This window comes from Lepisma saccharinum, chromosome 6 (assembly GCF_977018435.1).
Source record: "Lepisma saccharinum chromosome 6, izLepSacc3.1, whole genome shotgun sequence".
Taxonomy (NCBI): Eukaryota; Metazoa; Arthropoda; class Insecta; order Zygentoma; family Lepismatidae; genus Lepisma; species Lepisma saccharinum.
The window spans coordinates 6,625,281-6,647,815 of record NC_139234.1 but is presented as its reverse complement, the minus strand read 5'-3'; the positions used below and the strand labels follow the sequence as shown (position 1 = coordinate 6,647,815).

Here is a 22,535-nt window from a genome sequence, read left to right as displayed (position 1 = left end):
TGTGACTTTCGACGCTCTCGCCATCTGCACGCACACAATGGAAACAACGGCATAATATGGCAGGCAATGCAAGTTTCTTACGTTAAAAGTGATTAATTCTTGTTCGGCAGCATTCAAATACGAAGTTTTTAGTTTCCCGTGAAAGAAAATACCTCCAAGAACGTCCAGAATGCTAAAGAAACTCATTTCAGTAAGTACTTTCTCCTGTAAATTTGAAGAAATCCGTCCGGGCGATATCGCATATTTACCACAGTCTACTCTGAGATGTGAGATAAACCTTAAGGCAGTGAGTGAAATATCATAAGCATCCACACTACCTTATACGTTTCCTGCCAGTCAACACTAAGTACAGCTTTCATTGATGTTACTTCCACATATTTTTCACTTAAAAAGAAAACGCTGAATCAGGTAATAACAATATTAATTTCGAAAACCTTTCTTCAGTTTCACTTGTCTAAATGTCACAAAACAGAAACCATACACCTTTGAATCAGCATACATCATAATCTCTGAACAACTACCATCTCCTAGCAACCGGAAAGAAACTTACAGGTTGGTCAGTAACCATTATCCAAGATTAAACAATTAAGTCATAACAGAACTAAGATCACAATATGAAAAAAATAATTTAATTTTAACACCGTATTACTGAATTAGGCAGAGACACAATCGACACACACATTGAAAACAGAATATGGCGATGAAAATATTGTCAATGCATCACTTAAAACAATAAAACTTAATGCTTACTTGTATGTGAAATGTTCTAGTTTCACAGTCGCGCATGAGAACTGGTCATGCTAAAAGCGCACAATATTTACATAAACTTAAAATAACTAAAAATCCCATATGTTCATGTGGCCAAGGAAAGAGAAAGTCTAATAAAAAAACTGGCCATATATCGCTTATAATTTCATTTAAGTGTAGAAATTTTATTATAGCATCCAAGTTGGTTACAGATGCTAAAGAAATCACTTTGAATTTTTTAAAAAATAAATGTTGTTAATTGTAATTACATGTTATATTTATGTACTCAATATTATATGAATGAACATCTTTATTGGATGTTGTTTTTGGATCATATTACTTAGAAATGCCATTTGCATTAACTGTTATTCTATTTCATCGCTATGGAGAAAAATAGCTTCTGCTTTAACGCCGAGAATTAATTAATTAATACGTAGTAGCTCGCTAATTGTTACCTACGATGTTAATTTACTTTGTTTCATACAATATGCTCTTCCATGCCTCGCCTCATCTCAGCACTATCTCTAATGGGCCCTAATAATAAAAATGGATCGTATACTTAGCATTGCATGATTTTGAACTCAACATTGTGTCACACCTTTACTGTAGTTCCAAGAAATTAGCCACTGAATGCGAACCTAAGAGGAAGCATTAAATAGAAAGCTTATTCATGTTTGACTTTCATTTTTAGTGAAAGCCACAAGATGCATTTAAAATAATCAAGAGCCGTGTATAATTGCAATACCGGCCCATTATATTATGGCGAAGAACAGGCGTTGGCATGTCGTTGAGATGGTGCTAAGTTCACGCAGGATCGTGTTTTAGAAAGAGAGATTACTACCTTCGATAAATTGCGAAGAAGACTGCAGCACGCTACCTTGCAAATGTTTCTTTAGCATAAGTAAAGTTTAATGACGTGCATTTCTATGCTCAGTCTGGTCGCCATTTGTAACTGAAAGTTGAATTTGGGGATTAAGCAATGATACATTCAACCACAATGATACCTTAATCAAGAAATACGAGGCGTGTTCGAAAAGTAAGTACCGTTATGCCATTGTTTTACGAGGACTATTTATATTTATTCATATTGGAATCGTCATTCCTTACACCCATGAGGGGCGCATTGCTCCCCCTCCCTCAGGACTCCATCCTATGATAATACAGGGTGAGTCAAAAGTCCTCAGACCACCCTTATAAAATGAAAGGGAGTGTAGATTGCAGCAATTGGTTATGGCAGTAATATGTTAAGCCTAGGGGAAACTTTTTGGTGCATGTCATGACAACGTCTGCCATCTTTGTGACCGCCATCTTGGATCCAACTTCATTTCTTTAAATGGGAAGGGGGGTATGGTTTTGGGCTAGAATTTTACCAGGAATTCAGTGGTGAAGTCAGATTTATGAAAACTTTGCCTTGCACCCGATACTTCACAAATTGACAGAACATGGATATCTTGAACTGTCGCTGTGAAACCCAATGTAAAAGCAAACTACTACATTTACAACAATAAAAAAAATCGTAATGAAGTTTGAAAAACTATTTCGTTAAGCACTGTCTCAGCATTAAAAACATTTTCAAATAACGGTGTTAACATGTGAAGAGTTCGGTAGTTTCAAAGTAAATTCAAAGGCCAACGACATGCAATGTAATTTCCGGATAAGAATACTAAGAACAAACCATAAACCCCCCCACACACACACACAACTCTGCAAAAATTTCAGTGAAAGGAATTGCCATCATGATAATAATTAGGGATTGATCAATATATATTTTTTTTGCTAATACCGAGAGCCGATTCTATAAAATTGCAAATGTTCCACGAAGAGCCTTTTTTGTGTAGCCTATAGGATATAACACTAATAAGTATTGCATCAGAAAATGGTACTGCATATTTAAATATTTAGTTTACAAAACTAATGTTACTGAATTATACATTTATATTTACATAATAACAAAATGGCAGAATTTTTGGCTAAATTACAGGTTTTCGTATAAGTAGCTACAGGTTAATTTTAAAAATAATCTGATGTACCGATCGATACTGACAGACTAGTTATTTAAATATCCATCCATATTAAAATAAATCGTAGTTTTAAAAAAAAACTCATAGCATTTACTTTTCTGTTGCACCTCGTATAATACGTATAATATGCTCTGATATCATGGTGTATTGTTAGAGATTAGTTTTTGGTTCGATAACGCAATCCATATCAGAGTGAAGAGGAGAAAGTCTAGGCAATCATGCTCTAGATGTTGCGATTAAGCATTCTTAACCACAGTAGTTCAATTATAAATATGACGGAACTTATTACGTATCCCATGATCAAAATCGAGTACGGTCCTGCCAAATGATCGACCGATATCACCACAGTCAGGTCGGCAAGCGGCTCGGGTACAATTTGTGACGTAATATCCTTATCCCATTTTGGTAGAAGGCCGGATTCGATTAGGCTCTGGATGATAATGTTCAGGTTATGAAGCAGAGGAGAGCCTTTTGGAACTATCATCACTGATGGGTAAGCTAGAATGTATTCGTCCGTGATGTGGAAGAGTGTACGTCCATCTTTGTCAGTGTATCTGGTTTTAGCAGTGTACTGGAGTGCTTTTCTGTCGAGTACCACTGCGAAACTTCTCTCCTTAGTAACTCTGTAGAAACTCTTCTCCATGTCATAACTGTCCTCCCAATTATCGTACAGACCCTGTATCACGTTATTATCAGAGTACATGCAGAAGTCACGCACAGGTGGATAGCCTCCGAAAGCGATTCCAGAGTTCAACAGGCCCTCCAGAGTGTTGATTTCTGGGTAGTAGCTGGGAACCGTGAGGAAACTTACAAGGGAACTGTTGTAGGCACAGCATACAACCAGCCCCGCGAACAAACAAACAGCATGGGAAACTCTGAAGGGAAATGTATCGGGGGTACGATCAGTTGATATCCCAAGAAATGTCGGAAGGACATAGAGCCAAGGAAACCCACTGAGTTGTAACAACGATTCTGTCTTTCCTACTGTCATCTTCTTCATTCCGCTCAGAGAGAGGGACGCGAAAACTATTGCACCAATCACTGCAATCCACAGGGTAAGTTCGAAAGGCAAGAGGACACTTATCCATGCCGGCTTCCTAAGGGCTGGAGGAACGGCCCATGTCAGATCCTGCCTTAATATACCCGTAGATATCTCCATTATCACATTCCTCTCCACTTCAGGCACTATTGCCGCACAACCTATGTCCGCCCTGCCGTACAAAATGTCCCCCATGATTCCCACGTAGGTGCCATTGTTAAGTTTCCTACCCCACATCTCGTTGTCAGGCGATACTCTTACGATGAGGCTGAAATTCAAAGTACTTGCTGCAACTTTCAACGCTTCACCTTCGATTCCTTGTATAGTTGCCGACCTCTCATCCAAAATGACGTGCGGAGGTAGCGAGAATGTTGACACTGTAACAGGACACCCAAAGAAATCACGAACTTTATCTGGAAAGTAATCTTTCTCGTTTGAACTTTCAATCCAGACATGTTCAACTTCCAAACAGTTATTCTGATGATACTGAAAATATGTATAAACATCGACTTCATTTCTATAGTTTATTACATTCAGCAGGACTAGTTTCTTCGTTTTTGGCACGAGAACCACGACATTAACAATATTCCTAGCCATACATTCTTTAAAAATGTCTCTTAGTTCACGGTCCTCGTTAAACCTAGAAACTACGATCACAAACTTAGCTCTGGGATTCCAAAAACGAAACTGTGATATTGTGTTGATTATATTATTGTAGTTCTGTGCACTGGTTACGACAACAATAAACACATCTGTAAAAATCTGTAATGCCTGATATTGTTCAGATTCAACATCACTGTCAACAAAAATTACTGTCGACTCTATGAGTTGGTTCATAAAGTCATTGGCAATGTTGTTCACGACCTTGTCAGTTACAACCATACAATTTCCACTAGTACTGTGTCTGTGAACAATGTTAGCAACTGCTTCTGTAATTCCTTCATTTTCCCACTCTTGCACTTGGATTTCCATTGAATGTACTTTATGCAATAAAAATATCTGAATGATCACAATTACCGTTATCTTGACGTGAGTAACACTAAGTGTTGCCATACTTGCAAATAATGTAGTTGGTCGTGAAATGCTTGCTGAAGTAAACTTTAACTATTTTAGTGGAGGTTGGCGACTGTGAAATTGAATATTGTGTAGTATTCTTTTATCGCATGGGCCTCTGAGACGTTTAGTTGCCTTGAAATGTAGTTTCTTCCACTTTCCTACCGCAACCTCGCTTCTGTTTGGTTCTTCAACTACTTGCCATCACATCAAGTGACAATCAACCAATGTGTTTACCTTTACTTCCAAGCTTGTATTGAACAAATGTGGAAATCATTTGTCAATCCTTTGAATGGTCAACAATAATGGTCCTTCAAAAATCAATACACACCCATTTTCTCATTGATAGTGATCAATCCAGAGGTATAATGGCATATGGGATTCTGAATGAATAAAAAAATTTGAACATACCTTCATTAAAAGGTATTAGAGTGCTTAAGACACGATTCTGCAAAATCAGGGCATTCAATCAGTATGACGTTGATCAGCAACTTAGTAGTTCTTTTATTCATAGATATTTATCACTGGGTGATGATATATAATCCTTTCCAGTAAAATTTAATTGTTATTTAACACACATTCATCGAGTAAATTGTCCACTCCGAGAAAAATCAATCAGCTACGAGAACATATGAATCGTGTCGATAGAATTGCATGAGGACGTCTATATATATGAATAAAAATGCACGATGAAAATTTGTAAGTTGATAAAGTTCCAAGAGGAAAGAAAGTGATAATCATTGTAACGTACAAAACTGTTTTTCCTTTAAGGGAGAATTCACACCGAAGAGACTCGCGACATGAGACACGAGACACGTGTCGCTTGGATGCACGTGCCGCATGTCGCTTACGTGTCTCTCGGACTGTGCCGTTTTCTCAATACCGTGCAGCGTGTCGCTTCAGTTTTGTTGTTCGCGTGTGCGCAGTGAATGCTTCATTGCAATGAGCTATATTTAGACTCTGGAAGATAGCCTACCCGGGATCATATTTGAACCTCTAATTTGCTGATATAATAAAGTATCGATATGCACAATGTATTAACAATGTTTTAAGATTTAAACACAACATTCTTTTCGCTTTATCAAGTTTTTTGATGCAGTTATCGACTGTAATTTGCCTTCAACATCTTGTAAAGAGGTAGTGTTTTGGCCATTTACCTGGCTGATTTTATTTTAAAAAGCCAGCATATGGAGGCACTTGAGTCCAAAATATATTAGTCAACATGGTAAAGTACTCTAGTGCATTGTTTCTCAACCGCCGGGCCGCGACCCGATACCGTGCCCTCGTATCAACTATACTGAGCAGAGAAGCGAAATGTTCTGCTGAAAGTGGTTGGCAACTATCATAATCCCAATATCATATTTGAGTTGTGAGTTTTCGTCTTTTAAGTCCATTTTATGCACAAATAGACTAATCAGAACTGGATCTTCCCGGTGCCTCCACCGGTTATCGAACCCGGGATCACTTAATTACAAGGAGACGACGTTACCACTTTGTCTTCCATATTTTTATATTTGTCAACAATCCTACACACGTAATCAAACTATTATTACTCTTTATGATTATGTTAGAATTTATTTATCAATATTTAATTTCATAGGTACATGTTAATTCATGCATAAAATCTTAAATATTGTAAATATTTACGAGGAAAATTCTTCGGCTAAGGGTATTGACTTAAAAAAAATACCGTGACATGGTTTCACGAAGGTTGAGAACCATTTCTCTAGTGTTTAGGTATTCGTTTTATTCAGACTGAAAAGTCTAGCGCATACAGTTTGAGGTCAATGCATATTATTTCTCAGTTTTCTCATGCACAACATGCCTCTCCCAAGTTTCATTAACTTGCACAAATTTAACAACGCAATTTACATGTAACAATGTCTCTTGTTACCTTTTTTTCGGGTGTCTAATAAACTGATTAATGCAATTATATCGGTACCATCATGCAAACTGAGCAAAGAAACCAGTGTCGCTTGCCGCGTGTCGCGTGCAACTTGTCTCTTCCGTGTGAAACTCTCGTGTCGCGTGTCTCTTCGGTGTGAAGGGAGAATTCACACCGAAGAGACATGCGACATGCGACACGCTGCAAGAGACACGTATCGCTTGCAAGCGAATACTCAGTAATCAATTGAACCTTTCGAACCGAAGCGACACGACTAGTTGCACGTGTCTCATGTCGCTTGCGTGTCGCTCGGATTGTGCCGTTTTCTCAATACCGTGCATCCTGTCGCCTCAGTTTGTTGTTCGCGTATGCGCAGTGAATGCTTCATTCCAACGAGCTGTATTTAGACTCTAGAAGAGAGCCCAACCGGCATTATGTTTGATCCTCTAATTTGTTGATATAATGAAGTATCGATATGTACAATGTTTTAAAATTTATACACAACGTTATTTTCGCTTTATCAAGTTTTTTGATGCAGTTATCTGCTGTAATTTTCTTTCAACATCGTGTAAAGCGGCCGTGTTTTGGGCATTTAGGACTTGATTGCTTTTATTTAAAAAAGCCATCTCATAAAGGTACTTTAGTCCAAAATATATTACTCAACATGGTAAAGTACTCTAGTGCATTGTTTCTCAACCCGCCGGGTCCTCGTGTCAACTATGTGAAAGGTTCTGCCGAAAGTGGTTGACAAATAACACAATCCCAATATCATATTTGAATTGCGAGTTTTCGTTTTTTAAGTCCATTTTATGCACAATCAGAACAGGATCTGCCGGGTATCGAACCCGGGATCACTTAATTACAAGGAGACGACGTTACCACTTCGTCATCCATATTTTTATATTTGTCCTACACGTAATCAAACAATTATTACTCTTTATGATTATGCTATTTTTCAATATTTAATTTCATGGGTACATGTTAATTCATGCATAAAATCTTAAATACTGGAAAGGTATTTACGAGGAAAATTCGTTAGCTAAGGGCATTGACTTAAAAAAAAATACCGGGTTATGGACTCATGGTTTCAAGAAGGTTGAGAATAATTTCTATAGTGTTTAGGTCTTCTCTTTATCCAGCTGGAAAAACTAGCGTATACAATTTGAGGTGCGTGCATATTATTTCTCCGTTTCTCATGCGCAACATGCCTCTCCCGAGTTTCAATAACTTGCACACATTTTACAACGCGATTTATATGTAATAATGTTTCTTGTTACGTTTTTTTCGGGTGACTAATAAACTGATTAATGCAATTATAGCGGTATCATCATACAAACTGAGCAAGAAACAAGTGTCGCTTGCCGCGTGTCGCCTGTCGCGTGTCTCTTCGGTGTGAATTTTCCCTAAATTTTCTGAACAAGAAATACAAGGAACAAAATTTTCAGGTGAAATTACTTGGAAATGCCCTCCAACGTGAAAAGTCTCTATCTCATAGTTGATTGATATTTACGTGTCACAATGACGTCATGTCATTATCACGAACTAGGCAAATTGTTGACTATTTTAATTCAGTCTGTTTTCTATAATGAGATCAAGACTATCATGGCGGTTTAATTTTTGTTGAAGTTTCAGCATCAAAGAGTTATGAATGTTGGCCTTATGCTTGCTGCGAAGAAATTCTTGACGAGTCCCTCCTTTTCAGACAACTGTCATGTTACTAGGCAATTTTCCCCTATGACACATGGTTAGGTTATTAAGCAACAGGTTGACAAGATAATCTCTAATACACGCATTGCATGACAGAGTCAGATATACATGTGTAGACCCATTTAGATGGCGATAATTAATTGATTTTAATAATTAAGTTCTAATTTTAACATGATACATTGATTGTTCATTATCAGCCACTGACCGAAATCGATGCTGATTGACTTTATGTATGTTACATTTAGTTGTATAATATTATTGATCAAGACGCGGCATATTGTGTATATGTCCTCTTGGATCCCTTCGTCCTATGTTGTGAATTGTAGGATTTCGATGCTGAGGCTGGCTGCTTCGTCCAACATTTGATTGAAAATTTGCCTTCTATTATATTTGCCGTTTGCTATACGAGAAATAGTCAGAGGGAATTATACAGTAGGATGCACAAGTAGTGCTCGGCAAATTGTCCATGACAATTTTTATTAAATTTTTTTCTTGAAATTGTTTATGTATATTTTTTTCATGAGCTTGCGTGACATTTTGGATCAATTCCTGAAAATCTCATTGCATAAAACAAAGAGAAAAACATGATGATGGACAACTTGCTAAGTAAAACTTATGCATCTCACTGTATCAACGAGTATAGAAGGTGAAACGTGGCGGACAGGTTGAAATCGATCGTCTTTTGTCGAGTCAAATTGAATGTGAAATCTTGCCTTTCTATTTCTGCTAGCGGCCGGCGGCATCCAATGAGAGAAGCAACTTCCCACTTACAGCTGCTTAAGCAAATCACGTGGTTCCTAATCCTTAACAATGGACAGTCATACCCTGGCATTCAATTTTATTCGGGCGGAAACAGATTCATCCACTATTGCATTGAATTGCACGTAAATTCGTAGCGATAAGAGCATTTTCTGCCTATAATGGAAACGCTAATAACCTGATAACACTCTTGTTCTTTCTTGAATGTGCAAAACAGCCACGAGCATAATATCGCAAGAAACATCACACCGACATTTTACTGTACAGCAATCCGTTGTGACTGTCAGACAAAATAAACGGTAATATCTTTTCTTTTTGTGGAGCTTATGGATGATTCAATCCTGACCAATCACCATTGTAGTGCTAACTTATCGCTTCCTTGCGAGGCAACTTGTCTTTTGTACAGCATGATTCATCATTTCAACAGAAAGGCTGCGAAACAAAGACGAATCATCGAATCTGTCGCTAGCGATAGAAGTAACCTTGAATTGATTTCGGACAGCAAGTCTTAATGGAAGCTAATGTGATAGCTATCAACAACGAAACGTATATCCACGAGAGAGGGAGGTTCGAAAAATACTTTGATATTATTTTTGCTAGAATGGAGGAGTGCGATTTGTATATGGCAGACATTAGCTGTTTACAGGAAAATTTGTGATGGAAATAGTGGGAATTGAAATGGAAATGTACTGAATGTATTTCGTCTTACCTAATTTTGCCGTCCGCCATTTTGGGGTAAGAATTGACTAAACTGTATTTATTTGCAAAATTAACGGAAACTTGTAATTAGGTTTACATTGAAGACAATAAACTGAATCATAATACAGTAAATATTTGCGGTAATATATAATGATAGATAAATTTTAAAATATTGCTAATTCATTTTATTCTTCAAGTATTTATTTTGATATCCTTCTTGTGTTTTCTGAGAAGATACTCTATAAGATAATGAAGGAAGAATTTAAAGTTACTATTTTCTTTACTGTTTGTTGCTGTTATTTGTTATTCCAAATTCGTACTCTATCGGTTCAACAATTCAGGGGCGACTGATTCCACATGAAATCACCGAGAAAAATTTAAAAATGCAACCCTCCGATTCAGATTTTAATGAAACTTGGTGTATTTGTTAATACTAACAAGGTATGAACACATGCAATTTTTTTCTTATCTAGACCTCATAGTTACTAAGAAACAGGAGGATAAAGTTTCAGAATTTTGCACGCATCGGTCATTGCCGAGGACATGGAGATGGCCCGCCAGGGGGACGCGAAGGGGTGCTTGAGCACCCCTTAATTTTCTTCCGCACCCCCTTCAGCACCCCTTATCCAAAATATAGTGTCAGTGTTTGTGTTTTCCTTTGCACGCATATGAGAAGAGAGGTAACAAAGCAATGGAACATTTTCAAAAAAGTGAAGCAGTCCAAAAAAAAGTGAATTGATAACTACATGAAAGTGACTACATGATTTTATATTTATTATTTTTTCTTTTCTTTTTCAAATTGCAGAACTTTAGGTTCCATAGTAGCGTTTCTTTCTTTTACTCAACGCACACAAACTGAACACTCAGAAGTTCTTGTCACCTATACAAAGTATTTGGTATTTGATTAATGACTGAATTTTGTACCTCAATTGGTTGTGCCTTGTAATCGAGGAATCCCGGGTTGAAGCACATAGTGGTTTGGATTCCACTTTAAAGTGTAGGTCCAGTCCCGATTAGCCTGTATGTGCATAAAGTGGACTTAGGACAATGGATGTCAATCTAAAATTGTCCATTTCACTAATGTGATTATGTTAATTATTATAAGAGCGTTGCAGGAACTTCAAACAGAAAGATTTTTTATTAGAGAGAGTGAGCAACACCTTAGGGGGGAAAATATACCTCGACCCCTCTCCGTGGAAAAATGCCTCGCCTTGCTTGTCTCTCCATGGAAAAGAACCCTCCAGTCGTCCACATATGTCATTGGCGTCCTCTGAACATGCTGTTCTTTTCAAATTTTCAAACGTCGTTGTTTTGCTAAAATCAGGCAAAAATGAAGCAAGTCGCTAGTAGATCAGTTTCATTAACATATTATCATAGATGCCAACCAAACGTTTATTAATATTTGATTTAGGGACTAAAACATGCATTTATATTCAATGTTTTCTTTATTTTCAACAAAGCACCCCCCTAAATTTCATTCCGCACCCCCTCAGCACCCCTAGATGATTAATCCTGGCGCCGCCGCTGTGGCCCGCAGTGCTTAACAGAAAAAGTTATTTCTCAGAGTCAAATTGACATATCATTTTGAATTTTTTCCCAAAGTTCATAGATGTATGTGTATTCCATTTAAAAAGTTGTCACCAAGATTCCTTTGCACTGAGAGTCAGAACAAAAATATTGTATTGTAAATAATGTTGATATTTTGCATCAACGTCTGACGTCACTAAAATTGCATTATCACAAAAAGGCACTGCAGTTATCAAGCCAATTTTAATTTTCAAATTGAAGCTTAAAATTTGTTCTAAAAGGCTATAAAATAAAATTAGTGGCTTTCTCACTGCTTCTATTAATAAATCTTCATTAAAGCCCCTATCACACGGAACTGGATTTCTAGTTGGAATGTCCTAGTTGGCGATGAACTGACTTTCTAGGTAGAAATCATGGCCGCCTGGCTGACTGCTTGACTGGTTTTGAAGAATAGGACATGTTCTAATTGCTACTAACTTCTTCGACTAGATTCTGTGGAACAGCCAATCAGAGCAAAGTTTGGCCATGTGAAGATAATCTGTGAGTTTGCAAAGTAGCCTTTTTTGTCTGTGGTTTCCGAGTGCATACAGCACGAAAGGTATGTTTACAATTGAAAAAGCTAAAATATTCTTCCATACGTGTATAGTAAACGTTGTAAGGTATGTATTTTATCAGCGCCATTCTTCTCTACCTAAAACCATTTAATACGAAGTGATATTCCTCTCGGTTTAATAGTTATCGTATTTTAAAAGTGTGAAGTGATACGTTGTTTACATCTCGCGCGGCCGCCATTATGGGAACGAAAGACTATCGACAAGTACGGTATAACAAGTACCGTGTGAGGCGAAAACTAGCAAATGGGTAGCCAGTCCAGCGTCAACTAGAGCGTTCCTACAGGATATCCAGTTCCGTGTGATTCAGGCTTAAAACAAATTTTATGTACATTCCTATAGGTTATTTCATGCCAAATTATCACAAAAAAAAATACCCTTTCAACCCGACCATTTCAGATTTTCATGAAATTTGGTAGGATGGTAGAAGACATGAAGTAACTTACATATGTAAAATTTTAGCCCTCAGTGATACACAGTATTCATACAGCAGGGTTGCCAACCTTATAACAAATGTAACATTTAAGTGCTTACAAGGTTAAATAAAACAATTCATAACTTTGCTTCCAATTATGGTATAACTTTCATCTTCAGCTTGTTTTGAAGCTAAGGGAGTATAGTTTTCATAAATATATATATATATATATATATATATATATATATATATATATACAACCCTGTTGTATGAATACTGTGTATCACTGAGGGCTAAAATATTACATATGTAAGTTACTTCATGTCTTCTACCATCCTACCAAATTTCATGAAAATCTGAAATGGTCGGGTTGAAAAGGTAATTTTTTTGTGATGATTTGGCATGGAATAACCTAAATGAATGTACATAAAAATTTGTTTTAATGAATATTTATTAATAGAAGCAGTGAGAAAGCCACTAATTTTATTTTATAGTCTTTTAGAACATATTTTAAGCTTCAATTTGAAAGAAAAATGGCTTGATAACTGCAGTGCCTTGTAGTGATAATGCAATTTTAGTGACGTCAGACGTTGACGCAAAATATCAACATTATTTACAATACAATATTTTTGTTCTGACTCTCAGTGCAAAGGAATCTTGGTGACAACTTTTTAAATGGAATACACATATATCTATGAACTTTGGAAAAAAAAAATTGATATGTCAATCTGACTCTGAGAAATAACTTTTTCTGTTAAGCACTGCGGGCCATTTCCATGTCCTCGGCAATGAGCGATGCGTGCAAAATTCTGAAAGTTTATCCTCCTGTTTCTCAGTAACTGTGAGGTCTAGAGAAGAAAAACGTGCATGTGTTCATACCTTGTAAGTATTAACAAATACACCAAGTTTCATTAAAATCTGAATCGGTGGGTTGCATGACCTGCGTGATTTGACGTGGAATTAGTCGGGAGCCAATAGCTGGTGGGGTTTATCAGTCGAAACATTAATGGTAATACCGGTTGCCGAAATTTTAATGGTAATCCCAATAAAGAAAATAGATTATTAAAAGAATGAAAGTAAACCAGAGCAGCTTTATTAATAATACCAGAGAAACAAAGCTCTATGACTCGAATAAAAAATAATATTAGGATTTCAAGTCTCAAATTATTATTTTTCAAGACTAGGGCTCCAAAGTTTTTTTTTATGTAAGAAAGAGGCCAAGAAGGTGTTGATGTTTACATTGTGCTTTTGACAAATACTTCACTTTTGTATCTAGTGCACATGGATATGTAGGACTATCAGCCACCTCCCTAGAATCAAAATGCTTCCAACTTGGAAGTTCCAAGTAATTTTGGATAATCCCTCCACCCCTCGCAAAGTAAAGATATATTTTAAAGAATTCCACATCTTCGCTTCTTTCGTCAATGTAAACACAACACTTCAACGTACGATAAAACCAGTAAGGACATGAAATGGAATGGAATGAAATGTAATGGGTAGTTTGGCAGGGCTGCTTAGTACAATTTCTTCCTGGTGCAATTTCACTATGGTAAACTGTATGTATACTGGGACGTACAGTATACCTTTGTCTTTCTACCACAACGACGGACAATGCAAAATGTGTAGTGTCGACTCATTACATGTTTTATTTCTTAACTCGCTGGCATTCCTGGAGCCGAAAGATTAACATCGCAACAACAATGCATACGTATATCCGTATCCTAGTCTAGATCTGTCCAACCTTTACCACCAGGGCCTCACCGATGGCGCCGTGGTAGCGTCGTCGCCTTGTAATCAAGGGGTACTGGGTTCGATACCCGATGGAGGCACATAGTGGTAAACTGTAGGTCCAGTCCCGATTAGCCTTACTGTGTATAAATTGAACTTAAAACACCAAATCAACCACCCAACCAACATTTATCACCGTTGACAGTATCCTTCAGCGTTTATCTCGATATCGTCCTTACAACATCGACTTAAAGGTCCCTTACCGTCAAATTTCCCAACAAAGAGCCTGTAAATTTTTCTATCGTCTTCCGTGCATATCACATGGCCGACCATCTAAGTCTTCTTGATTTAATAATTCTAATAATCTTAGGAGATGAATATAGATTATGTGGATCAGTATTGCTCAACCTTCTCCACTCACCTATTCGCATCCTTACAGAAGTCCCCGCAAAGTTACTTTTTTAATATATGTTAACCTTTAGAATCTTTTTTATATAATCATGCACATGATGCACCATAGTGAAGTGTGATTTTAATTCCCTCTTTAACATCATTCACTTGTTAGTATTACTTGTAAGTACTTGAACTTGGGAAATGGCGTTTCGCACTTGCAATAATGCCATTGATGTTTTGTCCACTGTCAAATTTAACATTCCAGGTGGTGTAACGTCTTGAGATACCATGACAGGCCTGCAGCTGAGCTATTGCATCCTCGCGACTGTCATCTGTCTTGACGCCGAACTATCCGTTCACGTCACCAACGACCATCACGTTGTCGACATGGTTGAATGCCTCCACGACATCATCAACAAAGAGATGAGCATCGACAATGCGCTGGTTGTCATAGGAGAGAGAAGAACCAGGAACATTGTTGATCTTATCCTGAAGGAATTCGATAAAGCTGTGATCCTAGTTGAGGAAGTTGAACAGTACAAATCAGACAGGAATTCTAGGTACTTGAAGTTGATTAGCGAGAAACTGAACTATGTCATAGTGACCAGCACCTACGACAATCTTCAGAACATAGTGGAACTGACGGCTGCTTCCATTTGGAACCCCAAAGGCCACTTTGCGGTTCTTGTAACTGACGTGTACCGAAGTACAAACCCTTTGAAAGAAGTGTTTACCCTCTTCTACAATAACAATGTCGTCGACATAGTTTTGATTCTACCGTTCATGCTGAGGAGTAGAATGCTGCTCTTTATGTACACATACTACTTTAACTTTCCAATGAAGTGTGGGGTTGTGGAGAATGGGACTTCACTAGGTATATGGGGAAGATATGCCAACCGTCCTACTCTGTTTCCTAACAAATTACAAAACATGCAAGGCTGTCGTTTGAAAATTGGCACGTTCAATATTCCACCTCATGTAATCTTGAAAACCAATCCCGATGGTACGTATGCTCTCAGTGGTATCGAGGGTAGAGTTATGGCCGTTATTGGAGAAATGCTGAACTTCGTACCGGAAGTGATAATTCCTGTGGACAACATACGATGGGATAATAAAACTAAGCATAATAACTTCTCACGCATTCTAGGTCACGTGTACCACAAACGGATAGATATCGGGATCGCAGCATTCATAAGAAGTTTAACCTTGCACAAGTTTTTCGAACCCACGGTAGGTGTTGTGTCTCAAGAAATCGTGTGGGCCGTTCCAGAACCTGATCTATATCCCCTGTGGATGAATGTATTCTTTCCGTTCCACTACGTAACATGGATCATAGTACTCGCAGTACTCATCGCTGGTATTATATTCCTTTACGTTGTTAAGAAGTTATTTCTCAGAGCGGAAGTTCACTTATTCAACGCGACAGGATTTCCTGGTTTGTTCTGCTTTTTAACTCTTTTAGGAATGTCAGCAACAAAGGAACCACATACACTTCTACTCAGACTAGTTTTCGTGGTCTGGCTTCTTTATTCTTTGGTGATAGGCACAGCATACAAAGCATCATTAGTTGGCTTCCTCACGAACCCCAAACGTCATCTTGACGTAAACACAGTGAAAGATCTTCTTCAATCTAACATGGCATTTGGTGGAGTGCAACCAATGCGCGACTTGTACAGTGATTCTAGAGATCCACTCGCCGCAGAGGTTTACAGTAGATGGAACGTGAGGGAAGACATCAGATCTGAAATCAACGAGGTAATATTTCAAAAGAACTTCTCAGTAGCAACAGACAAGCTGATCTTAGAGTTCTACATGAGTTCCTCACTGTCGAAAGTTACCGGCAAAATGCTACACATCGCCGAGGAAGAAGTTATGTCATCACAAACAGCGTTCATATTATCACAAGACTCTCCGCTCCTGAAAACCTTTAACAGAATGATTTCACGCGTGCGAGAATCAGGTTTTCTCACTCAATGGGAGGTAGATTACAGTTTAGGAGCAAGGGGGAGTTTATCAGGGTTGAAAGGTTCGGAAGAAAATGATAATGTAATTCTATCAGTTTATCATTTAAATGGTTCATTCATGATGCTACTTTTTGGACTAATTGTAGCTGCAGTATTGTTTATTTGTGAGATTTTTGAGTTTCAAGCACGTGAAAGGACAAACAAGAAGAAATGAAATTGTGGTTCAATCCTGGACATTGATGAACCTAACTCGCTCAACTTCCGAATGCTGCATGTACACACGCCTGTTCAATATCATATAAATTTATCATAATCTAAATGTATATAATAAATAGGTGTAATGAATACTCTTGCAGAACGAGTTACTGCCCCATACACTTCATTATGCATGTGTCACGGCGAGTGTCCATCTGTTGACTGTTGCGTAGGATACAATTTGTGCTGTCATCTGAGCAGCCATTCGCTTACGTTTGGCTTATTTTAACTTCAGTTTTCTTTACATGTTCTGTATATTTTTGTGTGTTTCTTCAATCGAAAACAGACTTCCAGCAGGTAAATTTTTTTCTGGGAAAGGGGGGCGAAATGAAGCCTCTAAAAGCAATTCGTTTTATGTCCTTCACATACCGTGAAAGTAGTCAGTGTTGTAAGGCGACAGTCCACATATATTTGTGTTCAAGACAAATGCAGCAAAATGGTGAAGTAAATAAATTCCGATAGCCAAAAGCTCGTACATTATCTTCTACTTATTTTTTATGTCCATATTACACCGTGAATTTTAAAAAAGAACGTTTCTGCCATCAGAAACTGAGCATTTCTATACGCGATTTTCTGTATTGTGGTAATTTTTGATATCTCCATTGAGCAATGCTGCTTTATAAATTTCCGTACAGATTTCATGAATAAACTCGCCTTACATCCAGATTTTCAGAACACAACAACCAGTTGGCCAAACCTCTGTAGTTTCAATAGCCTTGATTTCACATGGCAAATGCAGCTGAAAACCATAATGTGATATCCACAGGTGGGTCCGTAAGTTATAGACAGGCGCTACATAAATATGACGTTACCTGTCAGTATGTGGATTTTGTTATGGGAATCATAGTAAGGTAAAGTGCCCAAATACCGTCCCCCCAAGCCAAATCTTCAATTCTGAAAATGTGTTTAAGTTAAAAATAATACTACAACTGATTGAAGCAACTCAACTCCATACCTACGTACTAGTGCTGCTGGTGTAATTCTACTAAATAAATCTTTCTTAACCAAAAAAAGGAAATATTCAAAAGAACGCAAATTCTGGTGTTTCAAAAAAGGTGTCCTAATTCCGTCCCCCCTTTTATTATCTACTCATTTATTTTTATGGGAAAATTGATTAAAACAGTGTTAAAATCTCTTGTAATAAATTTATTGAGATGAAAACATGTTTATACATTTTTATACTTAAGTTACATCTTTTTACCCATCCAGACCAAAATCGCAAACAAAGTTTTTGACTTTTGTTGAAGATGAACACATCTCGTGGCACCACTGGAAGCATTTCGAACACTTTGCCCATTTCTCTCCTAGCTTGTCTTGGGAAAAACGATTTCAACAAATAGGACATGACGCATCTTCGTCGCTTGAACTATCCTCGTCATCGGTGGACACCAGTGGAACTTGTGTTTCATCCTCAGAGTCGCGTGAATTTGAGTCATATTTCTATGTTTTCTTTTTGGGAGGTTTTGTCGATGATGTTCCAATCTTCAATGATGAGACGTCGCCATTTGTTTCTTCTCCATAGAGGCTTTTAAAGACATCTTATGTGGACTTCCTTTTACCAAGAATAAGATCCCTGCTCTAGAAGATGTGGAAGGCTGGATTACTGGAACTTCCTGGATGACTCTTGGACTGACCACTTGAGGTGAAGCTGGAGCATTCTGGTTGTCATCATTCCCTCCATTGTCAGGCACCTCTGGCTCTTCAAGTTGTCTGGCTATGAAGTCATGCTCTTAAAAGACATTGGGATAAAACGGATGAATTCCAGTTTTCCTAAATCCATTGACGGCAGTTTCAAGAGTAGCAGCACGAAGGTTCGCTTCACAGAACAAACTGGATACTTCTAGTTTCCTCACAATTCGGTTCGAGTTGAGTTAGAGGTCAACCATTGCTCTATAGCCTTTGCGTATAGAGTTTTCAGAGGAAACATAAATGCTAAATCTAAAAACTGTACCTTGTCTGTTGAGTGAGGGGGAAGGCACGTGCCCCATCGGACCACCTCGCTGGCGCCAAATTCTTCATAGAACTTTAAGATTAATATATACTTTTTATTAATTAGCATTAATTTTATTTTCAAGAAAAAGGCATAGAAGTGTTAAACACATTATAAAAAGGTCGACAAGTGATCATACATCAATCGAAACTAGTCTAAGTGGTCAGGAAAAAAAAATATATCACAAGATAGATACATAATGTGGGTCCTAAATCCGTTCCCGGGACGGATTTGAGAATCTCAAAGGGGACGGTGGTAGCGTCGTCGCCTTGTAATCAAGGGTTCTCGGGTTCGATACCCGGTGGAGGCACACAGTGGATCGGATCCCACTTTAAACTGTAGGTCCAGTCCCGATTAGCCTTACTGTGCATAAAGTGGACTTAAAACATCAACTCAATCAATCAATCAATCAAAGGGAACGGATTTAGGACTCCAGTTATAACAACAATAGCGACTGCTCCTGACCAAACGACTACAGCTACATGGCTGTAACAACTGGAACGCAATATTCAAGTACTAATCCATAATTAGCAATCACTAAATTATGAAAAACTTACCGCGAGGCGTCAATATAACTATTTCAAGTTGATTTCACACTGTAGCAAGCTTTCAGACAAACTATATTTGAAAAATTAAAGCGTGAATTAACTGAAAAAGCAACTACGTCACTGTCAGTAGGCAACCGAATGGTTCTGAAGATTTTCCTGCTGCTTTCGCAAAATGACAGCACTTTCCATGGAAGTTAAAGAGGGGGACGAATTTAGGGCAGGGGACGGATTTCAGGCAATTTACCCTAGAAAAAGGTATTTCCACACCTTGCCTAAAAAATAAAATAGAGTATTCCTAGTTTAATTCTTAGTTTTGTTATGATTAACTTTAGAGATTATCAAACTATCCACAAGGTATAATTATACACAGAGTAACATGTCTATGTCTATTGCAGTACGTCAGAATTTGCTGTGCGATTAGCTATGTTAGTAATGCTTATACTTTTTTATAGAATAAAAACTACAGCTATATTCTTTTTGCTTTATTGTAACTAAAATGTATACCGGTAATTTATGGACGAATGTAAACAATCTTGATTTGCTACCTGAAATTTTTCGATCGATACCATTGTTTTTGAGTCGCTAGATCCGCGGCCAAGAGCAACATCAGAGGACACCCACATATGACAAGTTCCCGGGTCCCTCTGGCTGAGACAATACGACACTGCTTATTATATCGCAGACCTCATCATATAATGTTACTGGCAACCGGATTTCTGTTTCGTAAATCGATTTTTTTAAGCGACACTATCTGTTGAATTTCTGCGATTATATAAAATTTCAGGAACACAGAGAGAGAATATGGCGGGGCCCCTACACCTCTCCCACCCCCATATTGAGGTGGCGGTCGCTACGCCATTCTCTGACGATAATAAATTAAAAAATCATTACTCCATCATTGAAACACCTAATATATTATTTAAATCCCATGTACAATAGTAAACATGGCAACTCCACAACAAAACTTGTACACGTCGTGTTGATTATATATGATCTTCACTTCATTGTCGTAGATTTGGTGAATTTATAAGCAAGTAGCTACTGAATCGTGACGTAACAATTGTTTGGACCAAGATCTAACTGATTAAAAATTGTGCCAACATAACTTCGCATATCAATAATGTTATTTATGTCTTGGCTATCGCGGCCCAGGCATATAGGCTGTAACATAGTTTGATCTAGTCATCAAAGAGGTCGTTACTTGTGGATAATGGATCGTCGTTTGTTTCTGTAATGCAGTAATCTTCACATTTCTAGTGATAAAACAATGCTAATAATATAAGTGTCTGGAAGTAGCGGTTACGTTTTCTAGTAACAGTAAGTATAAACCGGATATTTTTGTAAAGTAACGAAAATTAAGAGTTATTTTACGTTTTTGGATGAGAGTTCCGAGGACTGACGCGTTTTTGGATTGTTCGTCGAGTGCACATGACTCCAAGGACTTTCGGCAAAAGTTTCACTGGGTGGATATATTACCCGACGGAAACCGCATATCCCATAGGGATCTAACGGACTGTCCAAAAGACTCAAAAAGGGATCAGTGTGTGGTCCTGTGTTAAGGATTGGTTGATTTGTTTAATTTACTTCGGTTTTCCGCCACTTTTGATTAATCGCGAAGATGTTGATGACTGGTGATAAGATTAAATGGATGAAGGGCAAACATGTAGGGACGATACAACTCAAGCCCTACTGGCTGTGAGTTCACAGGGAATCGAACCCCGCTCCCTTGATTACAATACCGCTACGCCATCAAGGAGGCCCGAGAGACAATTGTAAAAGATTCCATTTGAGATCACGCACCCCAGGTACACATGCACACAGACACACACACACGCATACACACACACACACAACCTACCCCTAACATAGCTACATACCACATGAAAAACTTTGATGAAAATATGTCTCTGGGTTCAAAAATATTCATACACTTACTGTAAGTGCTATAAAAAAGTGCTTTAAAAATAAATTTCCGGGAGAAAAAAGGCTTCGTTTGCTCATTTGTTTATTTCTATTTTATCCGAATCAACATTTTCTATGAGCAACCGGATCTCCTCGATGGATGTAGTGGCTAACGCGATGACCTTGTAATCGAGGAGCAATAGGTTCGATCCCCGGTGCACAGTGGTTCGGAACTCGACTAGACTATCTGAGCATAAAGTGGACGTAAGCTGCCTGACAGATTTTGTACGAACGATTAGATGATTTAGATAAAGTAAGATTACCACTGATTTTGGTGTAGATTGCATTTCTCTCGTATTTACAACTAGGTGATTGCCCGGCGTTGCCCGCGTATTTATTTATCCCAATCTTATAATAGACAGGAAAATAATAAATTCTAACTATAGTGCAAAATGAACTTGGAGTTGAACGGCATTGGGAGTGTCACTATTCATGTTAGCGACCACGAAAACTATGGTTTCCACACTAATATCGGTCGTTTTCGATTATTTTTACATGCCACCTTCTTCCAACCCCACCCCCTTCCCAACCCCACCCGTAGGGGTACCAGAGGTGTCTTGGAATTGAACGGCATTGGGAGTGTCACTATTCATCTTAGCGACCCCGAAAACTATGGTTTCCACACTAATATCGGTCGTTTTCGATTATCTTTACGTCACCCTCTCCCCACCCAAGGATAGATTGGAGAACAGCATGTGTTAATATTTTTTTTAAAATAATTTAAAACCTCTTCCGTCAAAATATATATCGTGTTCACTTGTTAGTATTACTTGTAAGTACTTGAACTTGGGAAATGGCGTTTCGCACTTGCAATAATGCCATTGATGTTTTGTCCACTGTCAAATTTAACATTCCAGGTGGTGTAACGTCTTCAGATACCATGACAGGCCTGCAGCTGAGCTACTGCATCCTCGCGACTGTCATCTGTCTTGACGCCGAACTATCCGTTCACGTCACCAACGACCATCACGTTGTCGACATGGTTGAATGCCTCCACGACATCATCAGCAAAGAGATGAGCATCGACAATGCGCTGGTTGTCATAGGAGAGAGAAGAACCAGGAACATTGTTGATCTTTTCCTGAAGGAATTTTATAAAGCTGTGATCCTAGTTGAGGAAGTTGAACAGTACAAATCAGAGAGGAATTCTAGGTACTTGAAGTTGATTAGCGAGAAAATGAACTATGTCATAGTGACCAGCACCTACGACAATCTTCAGAACATAGTGGAAC

At 38.0% G+C, this 22,535-nt stretch overlaps 3 protein-coding genes across 3 annotated transcripts; 1 reads left to right on the top strand and 2 right to left on the bottom strand.

Moving 5' to 3' along the window:
* Positions 1 to 2,991: 2,991 nt before the first annotated feature.
* On the bottom strand, positions 2,992 to 4,860 carry LOC145988971 (glutamate receptor ionotropic, delta-2-like). The gene has a single exon (XM_083124274.1). It carries the CDS (start codon positions 4,858 to 4,860, stop codon positions 2,992 to 2,994), a length of 1,869 nt encoding a protein of 622 aa, XP_082980400.1.
* A 10,012-nt stretch (positions 4,861 to 14,872) lies between these two features.
* Positions 14,873 to 16,799, top strand: LOC145988970 (ionotropic receptor 21a-like). The gene has a single exon (XM_083124273.1). It carries the CDS (start codon positions 14,873 to 14,875, stop codon positions 16,760 to 16,762), a length of 1,890 nt encoding a protein of 629 aa, XP_082980399.1. The 3' UTR covers positions 16,763 to 16,799.
* Positions 16,800 to 18,276: 1,477 nt separating this feature from the next.
* LOC145988969 (uncharacterized) lies at positions 18,277 to 22,185 on the bottom strand. Its single transcript, XM_083124272.1, has 3 exons — positions 22,084 to 22,185; positions 19,887 to 19,923; positions 18,277 to 18,532 (listed from the first exon to the last, which is right to left on the bottom strand). Exons 1-3 carry the CDS (start codon positions 22,183 to 22,185, stop codon positions 18,288 to 18,290), a joined length of 384 nt encoding a protein of 127 aa, XP_082980398.1. The 3' UTR covers positions 18,277 to 18,287.
* Between the last annotated feature and the right edge of the window lie 350 nt (positions 22,186 to 22,535).

What these genes read in the sequence shown, in the direction of transcription:
- LOC145988969 (XM_083124272.1), bottom strand. Translation starts at nt 22,185, where the DNA reads ATGGTATCTGAAGACGTTACACCACCTGGAATGTTAAATTTGACAGTG. An exon ending in ACGCCATTTCCCAAGTTCAA is followed by an intron (nt 19,924 to 22,083) that starts GTACTTACAAGT and finishes CCGCGGATCTAG; the next exon opens with CGACTCAAAAACAATGGTAT. An exon ending in TATCGATCGAAAAATTTCAG is followed by an intron (nt 18,533 to 19,886) that starts GTAGCAAATCAA and finishes ATGTCTTTTAAG; the next exon opens with AGCATGACTTCATAGCCAGA.
- LOC145988970 (XM_083124273.1), top strand. Translation starts at nt 14,873, where the DNA reads ATGACAGGCCTGCAGCTGAGCTATTGCATCCTCGCGACTGTCATCTGT.
- LOC145988971 (XM_083124274.1), bottom strand. Translation starts at nt 4,860, where the DNA reads ATGGCAACACTTAGTGTTACTCACGTCAAGATAACGGTAATTGTGATC.